The sequence below is a fragment of the Ursus maritimus genome, unplaced genomic scaffold, assembly GCF_017311325.1.
Source record: "Ursus maritimus isolate PB19 unplaced genomic scaffold, ASM1731132v1 scaffold_11, whole genome shotgun sequence".
Classification (NCBI taxonomy): domain Eukaryota; kingdom Metazoa; phylum Chordata; class Mammalia; order Carnivora; family Ursidae; genus Ursus; species Ursus maritimus.
The window spans coordinates 70,727,315-70,744,254 of record NW_024423453.1 but is presented as its reverse complement, the minus strand read 5'-3'; the positions used below and the strand labels follow the sequence as shown (position 1 = coordinate 70,744,254).

At 39.6% G+C, this 16,940-nt stretch overlaps 1 protein-coding gene across 2 annotated transcripts in view; it reads left to right on the top strand.

Annotated features, from left to right (window-relative positions):
- The first annotated feature begins 2,323 nt into the window (after positions 1-2,323).
- PIWIL2 (piwi like RNA-mediated gene silencing 2) overlaps positions 2,324-16,940 on the top strand; it is a 70,332-nt gene continuing 55,715 nt past the window's right edge. For both annotated transcript variants that reach the window (XM_040626542.1, XM_008702086.1), the window contains exons 1-9: positions 2,324-2,512; positions 3,986-4,073; positions 4,226-4,364; positions 4,920-5,126; positions 5,736-5,846; positions 8,703-8,820; positions 9,288-9,412; positions 10,244-10,324; positions 10,627-10,740. In XM_040626542.1, the coding sequence (XP_040482476.1) occupies positions 2,324-2,512; positions 3,986-4,073; positions 4,226-4,364; positions 4,920-5,126; positions 5,736-5,846; positions 8,703-8,820; positions 9,288-9,412; positions 10,244-10,324; positions 10,627-10,740 (1,172 nt within the window). The remainder of the gene's footprint in view (positions 2,513-3,985; positions 4,074-4,225; positions 4,365-4,919; positions 5,127-5,735; positions 5,847-8,702; positions 8,821-9,287; positions 9,413-10,243; positions 10,325-10,626; positions 10,741-16,940) is intronic.

The window sequence follows — 16,940 nt, the reverse complement described above, 5'->3', positions numbered from 1 at the left end:
AGTGCTATAGCACCAGCTAAGGTTTCTTGAAGCTTGACCCCAACCACCTCCTAAAACCTGGGGTTGGCAAGGGGTGTGGTTATTTGCCAAAATGGTTGGACAGGGTGAGAAATCTTTATTTCTTTGGGTGGAAATATTCTATAATTACAAAATTAACCACCAATACTTCTATATAGTTTAGACAAAGGTTTTCTTGGCTTACGGATTCAGACATTGATAAATATTAATAGTAGGCAACATTTATTGCAAGTGATCTTCTCATCGTGGTAAGTAATTTAGTTACATCACCTCATTAATGTATGTACATTTCCTTACATTTCCATACACCCTATGAATGGGTGCTTTTATAACTATTTTATAAAGAAAGTGAGGCGCAGAGATCACATAATTAGGTATTTGAATGTAAACTCAAACTTACCCTAGCCTATATTCCTATATCCTCTAACTGGGAAGGATGGGGCAAGTCAACTTCATTATGTTCAATTTTTTTTTTAAGATTTTATTTATTTGTCAGAGGGTCTCAGAGAGAGACAGAGACACCATGCGTGCACAAGCAGGAAGAGCAGCAGGCAGAGGGAGAAGCAGACTCCCTACCGAGCAAGGAGCCCCATGCAGAGACTGATTCCAGGGTCCCGGGTTCATGACCTGAACCGAAGGCAGACACTTAATCGACTGAGCCACTCAGGCGTCCCTGAGCAATTTTTTTTTTTTTTTTTACGGGAGTTGCCCACTGAACAGTGTCCAGATCTTAGAAACATAATACTTCTAATGCTTAGGCTTTCGCCTAGCGTCCAGATCCCCATTTCTAACACCCTTTTGGGGATGAACCTTCTGTAGAACGAAGCTGCTAGAAAGGGAGAGGTTCTTTTCACAGACGAGCCAATGAGATGGATGCACCCTGTGAGTGGCACGTCGTTTGGCAAATGGGATCAGCCCCTGAGGCCCCGCGCGAGGACCGGAAATTGGTCTGGAGCATGTGGGCTTTTCGGCGTGTTGGTGCGTTGAGCGTGGTGTTCTCCTGAATCTCAGGGGAGCCTGGCGACGGCTCGAGCCTGCTGTGTGGAAAGAACGGAGGTTTGGAAGGCCAGGGAGGCCCAGGTAGCCCCGCTGCAGGCCGGGTGGGCTTTCGCTCAAGCCTGAGGTAGCGAGCGGGGGGTCTTTCCGGCCCAGTGGGGACCCTCCGCTTCCCCACCCACCCAACCCCCACCCCAACCCCCACCCCCACCCCCACCCCAGGCGCGAGAGACTGTGGGCCCCGAGTGGGGCCAGGCCAGGGGGGTAAGTCGTTATTTGACGCTGGGCGCGGAGGATGAACGCAATACCTAGAGAAGGTATTAAGGTTGTGGCCCAAGGGGAGAGGGGACTCCTGCTGGGTCTGAGGGAACAGGAGAGTTACTTGGATGGAAACAGTGGGTGGAAACCCCAGTAAAGCTGTTGGTTTGGGGATTTTCCTCTGGGGTGGAGGGGGGAGGTAGATTTGCCTTCAGGGGGCTTCCCTTCTCGTTAGGCCCCCAGTCATAGTACCCCAGCCCAGAGCTGGCACCTGGAGAGGTGGGGAAGGCAGGCCTGGCCCTGGGCCCTTCCCTGTTGCACATTCTGCTTAGCTAACCCTCTGCTAACTAATCGAAGGAGAAAGTCCACTTTAAGGGAGGGCCTTCTGGAGGAGGGGCCAGAATCCATAGAAGTGACGACGGAGGTGAGGGAGGAGTGGGGAAAGGAGGGTGCCAGAAACCTCAGTTCTGATAGAGTTTGAAAGAAGAGTTTTATAGAGAGGAATTGGATAAGGATTCAGAGAAGCAACTACGGAGATCAAGGGGGAGATGGAATAGTTTAATGTGCAAATAGATTGAAAAAAAAATTAGGACTCTAGTAGAGGAAAGAGGCTCAAAACAAAGCAAATTCCTTAAATATTTACTGACAATAATTTTGTAATACGGCTATGGTAACTGTGAACTTGCTCATAAACCAAAATCATATTCATACATAAAAGTGTTTCCTTGTACAACAGGTAGTTAATTTACAGGACTGAGTTCTCTGAGAGGCTGTTTGAGTAGAAAATATAAGTAACTTTGATGAGAGCTCGGCTTTTAAGGGCTTGCTGATGGAGAGTGTTTAGAATATTCCTGTTAAATAGAGCTTTTGAAGTGAATATGATGTAGGAGGTTGGTTGTATTACTGGTCTGACCTAAGGAAACTATGTTTTTAATGGTTTGCGAGTCTGTCTTGAAGGAAAAGGAAAACAATTGGGAATCTTTAATTTATAAAATACCAGCAGGTAGTTGATCAGAACAGGATCGACCCCCGTATCCTCTGCAGCCTTTCAATGGATCCTGTACGACCACCCTTCAGGGGCTCTTCTGTGCACCCATCTCAGTGTGTACGGATGCCAGGCTCTTGGCCGCAAGCTCCTAAACCTTTGGACTCAGCTCTGGGCAGGGCAGGACCTGCAGGCAGAGGCCATGTGTTTGGAAAGCCAGGGGAACCAAGCCCACGGAGTGGGCCAGCACAAAGGGTAAGACCACGTCTGGATGCACAGTAGCAGCTTACAGCTTATCATCAGAGGAAATAACAGATTTCAAATAACTATGAAGCCCTATATGAAAAAAAAAAGATTTGGGTTTCGTTGGCTGGTTGGGTTTTTTTTTTTTTTTCTTAGTTGCATTCTGAGCATATATTTCAAATGCTGGAGTTTTGAATTTAGAAAAAGTGCCTCATAAAGAATGCTAGATAGACTTGGGTATAGACCTCAGTCCTCTAGCTTCTATAGATACAGATATACATACATACATAAATGACAGGTTTGAAGATGCAGCTTTTAAGTGTTTAGATTTTTGCATTGGGTTTGGCTCTATGGTATTAGCAGCCACTCCTGCTTCTGAGGTAATAATTATTAAGAAGGTTCCTTTTAGAGGGCTCTTTGCCCAAATCTTAAAGAAAAAGGTCCTCAGCTATTGCTTCTAATGTGTGTACAATTGTATGTATGTGTGTTCTTAATCTTCTAATTATATAGTAATTTTAAGAGTGGTGTTTGACTATCATTAAGAAATCTCAAAGAATAAAGAGTTAACAAATATAACAAATATAGAAGAACCTGATAATGCAGTTATGACAATTTTAAGTAGAGTAGATGGTGTCAAATGTAATGTTCTATAAGCAGAAGAAAAGATGACATGTTGTATTTTTTCTCCAGTGACTTGCCTGAGTCTATATGTGGCAGCTCTAATTGGTATAATACCACTTAACTTTCAGAACTGCCACAGAAAAACAGTAGCAAGTTTTGTTGGGAGGTTGTTTTAAAAAACCCAGATCTCAGGTACTTTTAAATGGTCCTGTTTTTTTCTGAAAATTTATTAACTAGTACACATGTTTCCTCTTACCTTGGGTGTATAGGAAACAAACTAGAAAAATTGCACTTTGTTATTCTGTACATCAAATCATGGACTATACTTGCATTTATACTTAAAAACCTAAGATGACATAGTTATAAGTATTGGAAGTGTTTATTAAAACTATTTAAAGGGGCACCTGGGTGGCTCAGTTGGTTAAGCTCCAACTCTTGATTTCAGCTCAGGTCATGGTCTCAGGGCTGTGAGATCGGGCCGTGTTGGGCTCCATGCTGGGCGTGGAATCTGCTTGAAAGTGTCTCTCTCTCTCCATTTGCCCCTCCCCCCTCTAAAAAAACTACTTAAATAATTTTTATGAGGTATTTTTATCCTTTATTCTTATAACATGTATAGAATTCAAAGATGATTTTTATTATTTACCAAGACTTTAAGAAAACCATCAATGTTTCTGCGTGTCTTGTTGTTAGAAATATCTTTATTATGTTTTCTTAAACACTTGACTATGTGCATTAGAGAATGTGTGTCACTTGCAGTCATTGAAATAACACTGTTATTTCATCTTAGAAATGAAATACATTCTACATCTTAGAATAACTGTCAAAATATATTTTCAAATAACTCTACTCATTAACCTTCCATAGGAATCTGTAGGTTTGGTCTCTATGTTCCGAGGACTGGGCCTTGAGACAGTGTCCCGGACCCCTCTGAAACAGGAAATGCCTCCATTAGGTATGTGGAAAACTAACTTGAAAAAAAGTGTGGTAGTGTATATGTATGATTGCTTTGTTCTTAAATACATACAATATATCTTCAGAAAAATAATTGTACTTTACAACACCTTCAACTCAGAGTTATAGTTGGGTTTTGGCCCTTCCATTCAGGTAGAGGCATTTTAGGTCGAGGCTTGTCTACCAGTATGGTGCGCAAGGACAAAGAAGAACCCTGTCCCACTTTTCCGGATCCTTCCGTGTTGGCAGCTGGGGATAGCAAGATAGCAGAGGCCTCTGTTGGTTGGAATAGGTGGGTAAAGTTGCCTTCAAGGGTAAGTGTCAAATTCAGATGAAAGATCTCATAATGAGCCCAAAGAGAAACTCTGAAAAGGGTCGTATTATCTTATAAACAATGCATGGTTTTATATTAAAAAATGGATATTTTCCAAGAATAATCAGCAGCCACTGATCCAGTCAGTCACTGGAAAAGGGTAAAAAATAGTTCTCCACTGGGCAGTTTACACCTCCATTTGCCCTTTAAGTTAAACCTATTGTAGTGGTTCTTTAACCTGGCTGATTCACTCTTCCACCTCAATTCAACCATGGAAATTGGCCCTGAGAATCAGTATTAACAGCAATTAGCAAATGAGTCTGCCATAGAAATTGTCCTTGAGAGTCAGTTTTAATAGCAATTAGTGAATGAGTCGTGTAAGTGTATTTGGATCTGGAGAGAATCCCAAGGTTTGGGTCCCTTTTGCTGACTCCTTCAGGAAAAGAACGTAGATTTGAAGGAATCATTTAAATGAGGTATAGATAGGAGCATGGTTGAGAAAGTCCTGATGTGCTTCTCTTTTAAACATTTCAGAATGCTTGGAAGAGGGAAGTCGGATATGTCTTTATTACCTTTGGGAAGAGCAGCTGGTGGTATAGGCAGAGGAGTGTACAAGGCTCCTGGTGCTCTCAGCCTGACTTCTCGGGATCCTACCCAGCTGTCATCACCACCACCTCTGCCATCATCCTCACCGCACCCTCTGGGTCACCCTCTACTTGGGACTGTAGAACACAAGGAAAAGTAAGTCTGTAGCAACGCCTTCTCTGCTTGATAATGATGTGGGAAGGGGCCTTCTCATAATATTGTAAGCACTGTTTCTGTTGTGTCTAAAAGCCTTTGTGGGTGGTAAGTACTGCAGGGTTGTTTATTTTGTTTTTTTGGGTTTTTGCCAGTAAGGAGAATGACAAAGAGGTGGGACAATTCCTGATGAAGTGAAATGGGGTTGATGGTTTAGATAGTATGTACCAGAGAGTAGACTCAAATGATTTTTCATTTCCTTTTCAATTCAGACACAGCCAGTTCTTTGTCACAAAGAAGATTAGGAAATCATCTAGGAAAGATATTGCAGCAGTTTGTCTTTCTTGGTGGAACTAATAATTGTGTTCTTAGTTAGCTGGCCTCAGTTATCCCATTGACATTACCAGGGCAGAGGGTGATCTTGCTTCTCTAATGAGAGATTGCTAAGAGTTTAGCTTCTAGCCTTCAGAGGTTGCTTTTGTGTAACTTGTGTAAGCTAAGTGTAAAATATTACTTCTCTCAATGTTTTTTTCTCTTTTTAAATTTTTTTGGGGCGTGAGTTGTTTGTGTTTTTGTTTTTGGTATATATGTGTGCTTTTGTTTATTTTCCAGAGAGCTTTTTGTGAAGCAAGGCTCAAAAGGAACACCTCAATCTTTGGGATTGAACCTTATTAAAATACAGTGTCATAATGAAGCAGTTTATCAATATCATGTGACTTTCAGGTATTCACAACTTTTTTTCTCTGTGTTCACTTTTTAAAGAACAGTAATGAAATAGTTTCCCTGGAATAACTGAGTATTTTTCTGTGTGATTCCTGATGAACACCCCTCCACAATAATGCATGAACTCAGATCCTTGTGGTAAATTTAAGGTTGACATAATTTGTGTTTAGCTATGTTACCATTTCAGATTTTAATTTAATAGGTGCCATTTTATACACCTGTAAGGTAGATTTACTGTGAAGTTGATGAGGCTTAAGGTCAGGGCCTTTTATTTGCATAGACCCCTTCCATAATCTTTTAATTTATTTTTTATCTGTAATTTTGAGTTCCTCTTCTTAAAGAGAGACTCCTCCCCCCGCCCCAGTATAATACCCACGCCCCACAAAACCTGGATCCTCCTTGCATAAGTCTCATACCATGATGACTCTCCAATGGCACTCTACCGTGAAATTTGAGGGTGAGAAAATCAGACTAACTTTAACCTTATATCAATAACTTCAGGGTTTCTCACACTTCCTAAAAATTAAGAATTCATGTTAGTTTGTTTTCTCTTTTCAAATCTCAGGAAGGGAGCACTTGGGTGGCTCAGTTGGTTAAGCGTCCAACTCTTGATCTCAGCTCTGGTCTTGATCTCAGTGCTGTGAGTTCAAGCCCTGCATTGGGCTCCACGCTGGGCAAGGAACCTGCTTAAAATCTCAGGAAAGTCATTAGCTGGAGGATATTAGCTAGAATTGTGAAAATGAATGTGTCTTTTGGAGTGTTATGGAGAGAAAATGGGAAGATGGAAGACTGAACTTTTGAAGCACAGATAGATGCTAATTGGTATAAGAGGAGTAAGTGGAATGAAAGAGAAAAGAAAGGAACAGTTAGGTGGAAATACCCTGAAGACAGATTATAAAGACCAAAGGAAGGGCTCCTTTGAGGAGGAGGTGGTTGACTTTGGCTACAGGAAAAAAAAGTTACTGAATTTACTCTGAAGAACACCCTTGTTGCTTTTTCTAGTAGCTTTGTTAGAGTTATGGGGAAAAAAACTTGACTAAAAGAACCAAGGAGAGCGCAGGTGATGGGAAATAGCCAGTCAATTGGCCACTTATCTAAAAAGTTTGTAAGAGGAATGAGAAATAGAATGATAATTAAAGAGAGTAGCCGGATTGCTTTAAAGCTGAGCACATGTGGCAGGTGGAGAGAAGGAGCTAAAAAAGAGGGTGAAATTGAACCCCTGAGAAGGGAGGATAGTGGAAATGGGCCTGCTCTGGAACGCAAAAGAAACAGATGAGCATTAATGAGAGGGAAGAACCCTTTCTCTAGAAATGGATTGACAAATGTTAATGAAGCAGAAAGGAGTGTGAGTCCTCACAGGTCTCTGCATTGACTGGAATGTAGAGAAGACACGGTTTCTATAAATTTCGAGATGGTAGATCTGGACCTTTGAAGCCACAATGTAAAGAGCATGCCAGACCACTGAGAGGATACTGAGAAGATGTGTTACAGCGGACTGGTTACCCTGTGGCTTCATTGTATTGTGTGAAGGAAATCCAGAGAGACAATTTTAGGTACCGTGTTTAGGGCATAGTGCCGTTCATGTAGATGAATGTGTGGAGAAGCATTTTGAAATGGGGTACTAGCATGTGAGTGTTTAGTTTGGGGGACAGCTATATTGGATTACTGCTTGACTTTTTAATCTTTCATCATGTACTTGAACGTATTTAATGCTTTTTAACCTTAGATTTATTTAAACTTTCCAGTTGTACAACAAGGGTGTGTGTTATTGATATGAAATGGGATAGCCATTGTACCAAGTAGCTACTGGAGCTTTTCAAAGCTGTAAGATTTGTGACAATGAATCAATAAAAAGTAGAAGTTGCCACGAGTGAAAAAGAGTTGGAGTAAAATCCTGTTTTTGGGGGCGCCTGGGTGGTTCAGTTGGTTAAGTGTCTGCCTTCAGCTCAGGTCATGATCCTAGGGTCCTGGGATCGAGCCCCACATCAGGTTCTCTGCCCCTCCCCCCAATTGTGCTCTCTGTCAAATAAATAGATAAATTCTTTAAGAAAAAAATCCGTTTTTTTTTTTTTAAAGAAGTGATTTGCAGTATTAGAGGACTTTGTTTCCAGAAACCTAATTTTTTTTTTTTAAAGATTTTATTTTATTTATTCGACAGAGATAGAGACAGCCAGCGAGAGAGGGAACACAAGCAGGGGGAGTGGGAGAGGAAGAAGCAGGCTCCTAGTGGAAGAGCCTGATGTGGGGCTCGATCCCATAACGCCGGGATCATGCCCTGAGCTGAAAGCAGACGTTTAACCGCTGCGCCACCCAGTCACCCCCAAAAAATCCTGTTTTTGAAAAGTTATTTTTAAAGTGTGTATTTCTACAGACTCTAGAGCAGGGATTGGCAAACTACGGCTGGCCTGCAGGGCAAATCTGGCCTGCTGCCCGTTTTGTAATAAAACTTTACTGGAACATAAGCAGGCTCATTGGTTTACATATTTCCATGATGCTTCTGTGCATGTTGGCCAAGTTGAATAGAGACTATATGGCCTGTAAAGCCTAAAATATTTGCTATCAGGCCGCCCTTTACTGAGAAAGTTTTCTGAACTCTTATCTAAAATCGAAAAGAACATATGCTGACATATTAAAACAGTTGTCTTTGGGTGGTGGAATTATGGTTTTTTTCCTATGGGCAGGTATTCTTGGGTTGAAATTCTTTTAGTAGTCAGATATATTTGGATTTTAATATGACCACTAGATGGAGCAGTAGTTACAAGTGATTGGTTCTCTACCAAACCAATTACACAGGGGTAGTAAAGACTGCCTGCCATTTGAGCAAATTGAAGTAAAATCCTCTTTATTGTTTTCTAGCCCCAATGTGGAGTGCAAAAGCATGAGGTTTGGCATGTTGAAGGACCATCAAGCTGTCACTGGAAATGTTACTGCTTTTGATGGATCTATTCTCTATCTGCCTGTTAAGCTTCAACAAGTAAGACCAGATAGGAAATATATTTTGGGGTGAAACCTAAGGTAGTTCTGGTGCTTTGAGTGGTAGGAAATCGTAGACATCCTGATGTTTGAGTTGTACTTTCCTATTCTTAGAGGAAAGACAGGCTTTCCCATAACAAAGAAATGTCAGACTAAGAAACTTTTTCATTGAAATTCTTCAAATTCCTTCTCACATTTAGAGGAGTGGTTGGAAGCCTTTGACCTCAGTGACAGAGAGTGGTTTAAGATTCTAAATGGTAAGGCATCTATTGCTAGTCAGTCCTCTTACCAAATCTTTTCTTAAATCCTCGTTGTCATACTATGATTTGGCCCAGTGTGGACAGCAGAATGAGGGGAAAGTAGAACACATTTTTAAGACATTTTAGTGTTTGCTAGAACACAGTTGGATTAGATTAGGGCTTGGTAGTTTTGTCATTTTTTTTTAACTTGAATATATTTATTTATTAGGTTCTTGAGGTAAAAAGTCAAAGGAAAACCGATGGTGCAGATATCAGCATTAAGATTCAGTTGACAAAGATCCTGGAGCCCTGTTCTGACTTATGCATTCCCTTCTACAATGTTGTTTTCCGTCGGTGAGAAAACAGCTTATTTTCTTTAATCTCAGTCTTCTATTTGTAATAGTTCTCTTCAAGAAGCTTGGATGGTATTATACCACGCGCATATAAAGATGAGTTTGGAAACATTAAATAAATGGATGGTATTGAGGGTAACTTATTGAAAAATTATGTCAAATGATTAGCCAGATTTGGGTATAATGAAGGTAGGTTTGAGGTGGCTGGTTGGGTTCCTTTGGAATCATTCAGGAACTTTAAAAGCAGATGTTTATATTGCATAATTTCATGGTGTCACTGATGGGGCTACTCAAAGTGGTAGCATGCAAAAATTTTTGCTGGAAGAATTTTTTTCCACATTTGATTTTTGGATTCAGACAGCTCTTAATTTTTTTTACTTTTTGTAAGACCCAAATTTTCATAAAACTTATTTCTATACCACCTCTTTTTGAATGAAACACAGAACCTAATTTCTACCTAGTAAGCTAAACTGCCAGGAACAAACATAGCTTCCTATGTCAGACTGATCTTTACAAACAGAAATTGACTCTCTTGCATTCTTTTTAGTTAATGGTGAAAAATAATGTAAATTGAACCTGGGAAATCAACTCAGTTTTTGGTCACCAAGTATGTAGGACAAGCTGTTGTCAGTTGTATATACCTCAAGATAAATGCATTGATAATTTTTCTCTTTCTTTTGGCAATGGTGTTCTCAGCATAAAAGCTATATTGTGCAAAGGGCACCAACAATTTTGACACTTTAGGCTTCAAAAGGAAAATATAGTTAAGAGTAGTAGAGCTTGAATTTTTTTGATTCTTCTCTAGAAGACCCATTTTTGCTCTTCATTTCAGGGTAATGAAACTTTTAGATATGAAGCTTGTGGGGAGAAACTTTTATGACCCTACAAGTGCTATGGTACTACAGCAACACAGGTCAGTGGTGGTCTTTTCCTCACTTTTGAATGTTCTGGAAAGAAATTTTTCATTGTGATTACCATATGTGGTACAGAAATCTCAACAGTATTTTACAATTGTGAATACAGTTTATCGGTTAAATCCGTTCCATAGTTTATTTTTTAGTAAGTTCACAATGATGTTGATTTACTTTGTTTCCTGGTGCTTTCTCACTGTTACTGGGGAGGGGGGCGGTATTTGCTCAACTGTTTCAAATGGGGGCGTGGACGTATCTGTGTTTTTTTTTAGAACTCTGAGGTAAAGCTCACTTGTGTCTTCAGGTTGCAGATCTGGCCAGGCTATGCAGCTAGCATCCGAAGGACAGATGGAGGTCTTTTTCTCCTAGCTGATGTCTCCCATAAGGTCATTCGGAATGATTCGGTACTGGATGTCATGTGAGTGAATGGTGGGATTTACTTTTAACTAGGTAATAATTTTCTGAAAAGCTCAGTAACAGCTGAATACAGATTGGCCATTGTTCTGTTTAGGTTTTAAATTGTAGAACAGATCAAGAATACTAAATGTATGTAAGTCTTACTGAGATAGGCATTTGAATAGAGACCTGCTGTACCTTTGAGGAGGAATTGTATTTTTTTTAAAGATTTTTTTATTTTATTTCATTGAAAGAGAGAGAGCTTTACAAGCAGGAGGGGCAGAGGGAGAGGGAGAGAGAAATCCTCAAGCAGACTCCACACTGAGTGTGGAGCCCAACTCGGTGCTCAGTCTTACAACCCTGAGATCATGACCTGAGCTGAAACCAAGAGTCGGAGGTTTAACAAACAGCGCCACCCAGGTTCCCTGAGGAGGAATTGTATTTAAATCTCTGGTTAAGAAGGCTTAGTTTAGTACACACACACCCTGAATTTTTGTTTAAATGCATTACTATAGGGGTGCCTGGGTGACTCAGTAGGTTAAGCCTCTGACTCTTGGTTTCAGCTCAGGTCATGACCTCAGGGTTGTGGACTTGAGCCCGACTTCAGGCTTTGTGCTCAGGGGGATTCTGCTTGAGGATTTCTCTCTCTCTCTCTCTCTCTCTCTGGAATAAACAAATAAATCTAAAAAAAATGTGTTACTACAGTAAACCACTTACTATAGTAAATATAGATGTGATTAATTTGTAATGGCTTCATGAAATCCCATTTTATAGAGAAATCTGTGTCCATCACTGATTCTTTTTTTAAGGCTATGTACTTAGAAGTGGAATTACTTAATGAAAAGGCTGAACATTTTAAAGACTTTAAGAAAATATTTGCTATAGTAAGATACTTAAATATAGGGGCGCCTGGGTGTTTCAGTCAGTTAAGCATTAGGTGTCTGCCTTGGGCTCAGGTCATGATCCCAGGGTCCTGGGATCGAGCCTCCATCGGGCTCCCTGCTCAGCGGGGAGTCTGCTTCTCCCTCTCCCTTTGCCCCTGCCCTGCTCATGCGCGCCCACAGTCTCTCACACACACACTCTCTCTTTCAAATACAAAAATCTTAAAAAAAAAAAAAGATACTTAAATATACATTGACAGATTACCCTCTAGAACACTTATTCCGTTCATTTTTCCACCAGCTGTGTACAACTACTAGGTGTTATCAGACTTATAAATCTTTGCTTATCTGATAAATTGATTGACTCCTTCAACATACATTTATTGAGCTTCCATTGTATACCAGAGTCTTGACATATCCGGTAAATAACAAGGATCCCTCTCCTCAGGGAGTTTACATTGTAGTCAGGTACATAAGCAATAAATAATAAACATGGTAAGTGAATTGCATAGTATACTAGAAGTGTTGAGAGCTTTGGAAGGAAGAAAAAGTGGAACACAGAGTAGCAGAGATTTCAGGAGTACCAGGGGTGGGGTGGGGGAGGGTGGAGAGCTGTAATTTTAAGTAGAGTAGTCAAGTTCATTCAAGCCAACACTTGCAGGAGTTGAGTTAGCCAGGTGAATATATGGGTGAAGGGACTTGTTGGCAGAGGGACAGCCAGGGTGAAGGCCTTTAAAAGACAGAAACATGCCTGGCTCATTCAGGGAGTGTCAGGGAAGTCAGGGTGGCTAGAGCAGGGGAAGGCAAGAGCAGTGGAAGTATGGAGAAGATGGAGGAGATGACAGTATAAAGCTTTGAAAGGCTATTGTAAGAATTTTAGCTTTTACTTTGAGTGAAGCATAGGATTTATGGCCAAGGAGTGACATGATGCGGCTTCAGTTGTAAAAGGATCCTTCCCATTGCTGCGTGGGGGAGAGAGTTGGAAGGGTGGGAATAGGAGTGGGGAGACCAACCAGGAATCCAGTGGAGGCATGAAGACAGCAGCAGTGGAGGTGGTGGGAACCCTTGATATATTTTGAAAGTGGTGCTCAGTCAGTGTCCTGGCTTGATGTGGGGTGTGAGATAGAGAGGTTGAGGATGGTCACTCTTTTGGGGTGAATTTGTAATTATTTATTCTATCTTTCCTAGACTGTCTCTCCTTGATGGTGGGGGCCGTGTCTCTCTTTCTCACAGTACATCCAGCTCTAGTTGATTCCTAGCATGTAGTAAGTGTTCAAGAATATTTGTTAAATAAGAGTAGATGTCTTCAAATGCGCTATTTCTTTCTTTATGGTCTCTGTGTTGCTTTTCTTCTTAGATCTAACTTATTTTATGTTTTATTTTTTCCAATGTTTTAAACCTTCTGGTATTTATCTTGGTGTGATGTTGGGATCATCATGATTGCCTTGGGACTATCACACAGTTTATTGGAAAACATTTTTTTTTTTAGATTTAAATCACTGTCTTTATCATATGTTAAAATACTTGGATTTATTTCTGAATATTTCATTTTGATTAAGTGGTTAAAATCAATGTGATACTGTGTTTTAGTTGTTGTAATTTTATTAGCTTTTAATATTTGTCAGGGAATCCTGTTTTCAGAATTTTTATAGTAAATGCCACTCATTTATCCTTGGATGTGATTCTTTGAATGATTTAATGAAAATAAGAAAAAAAGTCAGTTGGCATTTTGATTGGCATCAACTGGGGAGAATGTTCAGTGAATCTTCCTATTTACAAATATGGCGTGTTTTTCCATTTATTGAAATTTATTTTTGTTAGAGTTTTACTTTCATAAAAGTTATTGTCATATTTTATTATAACTATACAAAAGCTATTTATAGGTGAGTTATATAGTATATGTAGGATTAGTTTTGTTTTCTGCACAATTCCCTATTTTGGATATAAAAATTACCTTTTCATTTTTTTTAAGATTTTATTTATTTGACAGAGAGAGAGAGAGACAGCAGGAGGAGGAGTGGTAGAGGGAGAAGCAGGCTACCTGCTTAGCAGGGAGCCTGATGTGGGGCTCGATCCCAGGATCTGAGCTGAAGTCAGATGCTTAAGGACTGAGCCACCCAGGTGCCCCATCTTTTCATTTTCTAAGTACAAAATTTTATATGTACTTACCACTAATTCAACAGTGTTTTGTAGATTTCAGAGTATAAATTTTGCAGTTATTCCTAAGTATTTTATTCTTTTTGATGCATTTGTAAACGGATTTTTTTTTTTAATTTCATTTTCGGTTTGTTCATAGCAAGTGTATAGAAAAACAACTGGTTTTTTTTTATAGCAATCTTGTATCCCACAAAACCCATGGAGTCATTTATTAGTTAAAATGGTTTATTCGTGGATTCTTTGGGATTCTCTATTTAGGAGATCATGTCATCTACATATAGAGATACTTTTACTTCTTCCTTTCCAATCTGGATCTCTTTTCTTTTTCTTGCTGAATTCTCCTGCTAGGACCTCTAGTACAATGTTGAATAGGAGTGGTGAAAGTGAGGGGGAAAAAAAAGCCCTGGCCCCGCCCCACCTCCATGTAGTGGCCTTGGATATTCCCTTTGTTAGTAAAGACTGTTTAACCAGAAAAAAAAGAAAGTGGTTAGAATGGACATCCTTGTCCTTTTCCTAGTCTTAGGAAGAAAATATCCATCCAGTCTTTCACCATTAAGTATATTAGCTGTGAGTTTTTTGTAGATGCCCTTTTTCAGATTGAGGAAATTCCATTTTATTCCTAGTTTATTGAGTGTTCTTATCATGAAAGGAAATTGAGTTTTGATCATTTAAAAAACAAAACAAAACATCCTGCTTTTTAAATTGATTTTTTTGATATTAAATCAACCTTCATTCCTGGGATAAATCCCACTTGTTCATGATGTGTAATTTTTTGTATATGTTGCTGGTTTTGGTTTGCTTCTATTTTGTTGAGTTTTTTTTTTTTTTCCTATATTCCTAAGCGATATCTGTATTTCTCTTGTGACACTTTTGTCTGCTATTGATAACTGGGTAATATTGGCCTAATAGAAAGAGTTGGGAAGTATTCCCTTCCTCTTCTGTTTTTTGAGAGAGTTTATGAAGGATTGGAATTCATTTTCCTTTGAATGCTTGGTAGAAATTTTACAGAGAAGCCATCTGGGTTTTGGTTTTTCTTTGTGTGCAGTTTTTAAATTACTAATTCAATTCCTATATTGTTAGATATTTGTTCAGATTTTCCATTTATTTTTGGGTCGGTTTTGGTAATATGTGTTTTCTAGGAGTTTGTCTAGTTCATTTAGGTTATCTAATTTGTTGACATACTGCCGTTCAGAGTGTCCCTTACAGTTCTTTTTATTTCTGTGAGCCCAGTTGTAATGTCCCCTCTTTCATCCCAGATTTTAGAAATCCAAGTCTCCTTTTCTCATAGGTGGTCTAGCTGAAGGTTTGTCAGTGTTGTTGGCCTTTTGAAAAAGCCAGTGTTTGGTTTTGTTGACTGTATTTTTCTGTTCTCTATTTCATTAATTCCCACTTTTACACTCATTATTTCCTTCCTTCTGCATACTTAAGGTTTAGTTTGCTCTTCACTTTCCAGTGTCTTAAGGTGGAAGGTTAGTTTATTCGGGATATATATATATATATATATTTTTTTGATATAGGCTTTTACAGCTATAAATTTCCCTCCAAGTAATGCTGTAGCTGTATCCCATATGTTCTGGTATGTTGTGTTTTCATTTACGTCTAACTCAGAGTATTTTCTAATTTCCCTTGTGATTTCTTATTGGACGCCCTGATGATTTAAGGGAGTGTGTTGTTTACTTTCCACATGTGTGTGAGTTTCCTGAATTTCTTCAGTTGTGGTCAGAGAACTTACTTTGTATTATTTCTATCCTTTTATATTCATTGAGGTTTGTTTTATGCTCCACCATATGATCTATACTGGAGAATGTTCTGTGTGCACTTTGGATGTTGTAAGTTTAACCTAAAATATTTTTTGCTTTTTACTAAGGAAAGTGCCAGGATTAGAGCAATGGTACACCTTTATATTGGAAGCAGAAATTCTCCCGGGGCGTTTGAGACCTTGGCTTAGGCAAATCTATGAGAAACAAGAAGGAGAAGCACTAAAGTTGTCTAAGGATGTGTGTTTGTGAACCATATTTTAGGTTCCATACACAGATAGGAAGGGCCATGGGATCAGTGGCCCAACTATCATTGACCCTGGAATTTGAACTAAATAAATACAGTGATCTTCTTTCACAAATTGCCAAGACAAGAAGTGCCTTCCTGATGTTCGACCACTTGCTTTTTTACAAATTGGTCTCTGATCAAATGGACCTCCAACTATGATGTCTTAGGAGTAGATTGGCTTGGTTTAGAGATTTATCTGGCTTATGCCTCCATGCATTGCCTATAGAACACTCTTGTACATTTAACAGAAAGAAGGAAATTCGGGATAAAACAAAAACACATGAAAGAAGATTTTATGCATATACACAAATAACAGCAAAAGCAAAGTAAGCAGATGGAGAGTAATCAAGTTAATGGCAAAAATAATTTTTTTAAAATATTTTATTATTTGACAGAGAGAGAGATCAGCCAGGGAGAGAGGGAACACAAGCAGGGGGAGTGGGAGAGGAAGAAGCAGGCTCTCAGCAGAGGAGCCTGACGTGGGGCTCAATCCCAGAACGCCGGGATCATGCCCTGAGCCAAAGGCAGATGCTTAATGACTGTGCCACCCAGGCGCCCTGGCAAAAATAATTTTTGAATGGTATTCCTTCAAAACAAAAAGCCCAAAGACCCATACAAAGACCTGGGTCCAAGCAATGGCTTCTTTTTTTTTTTAATGATTTTTTATTATATTATGTTAGTCACCATACAGTACATCCCCGGTTTCCAATGTAAGGCTCGATGATTCATTAGTTGTGTATAACACCCAGTGCACCATGCAATACGTGCCCTCCTTACTACCCATCACCGGTCTATCCCATTCCCCCACCCCCCTCCCCTCTGAAGTCCTCAGTTTGTTTCTCATAGTCCATAGTCTCTCATGTTTCATTCCCCCTTCTGATTACCCCCCCTTTCTTTATCCCTTTCTTCCCCTACCGATCATCCTAGTTCTTATGTTCCATAGATGAGAGAAATCATATGATAGTTGTCTTTCTCTGCTTGACTTATTTCACTTAGCATTATCTCCTCCAGTGCTGTCCATGTTGTAGCAAATGTTGAGAACTCGTTCTTTCTGATAGCTGAGTAATATTCCATTGTATATATGGACCACAACTTCTTAATCCAGTCATCTGTTGAAGGGCATCTCGGCTCCTTCCAC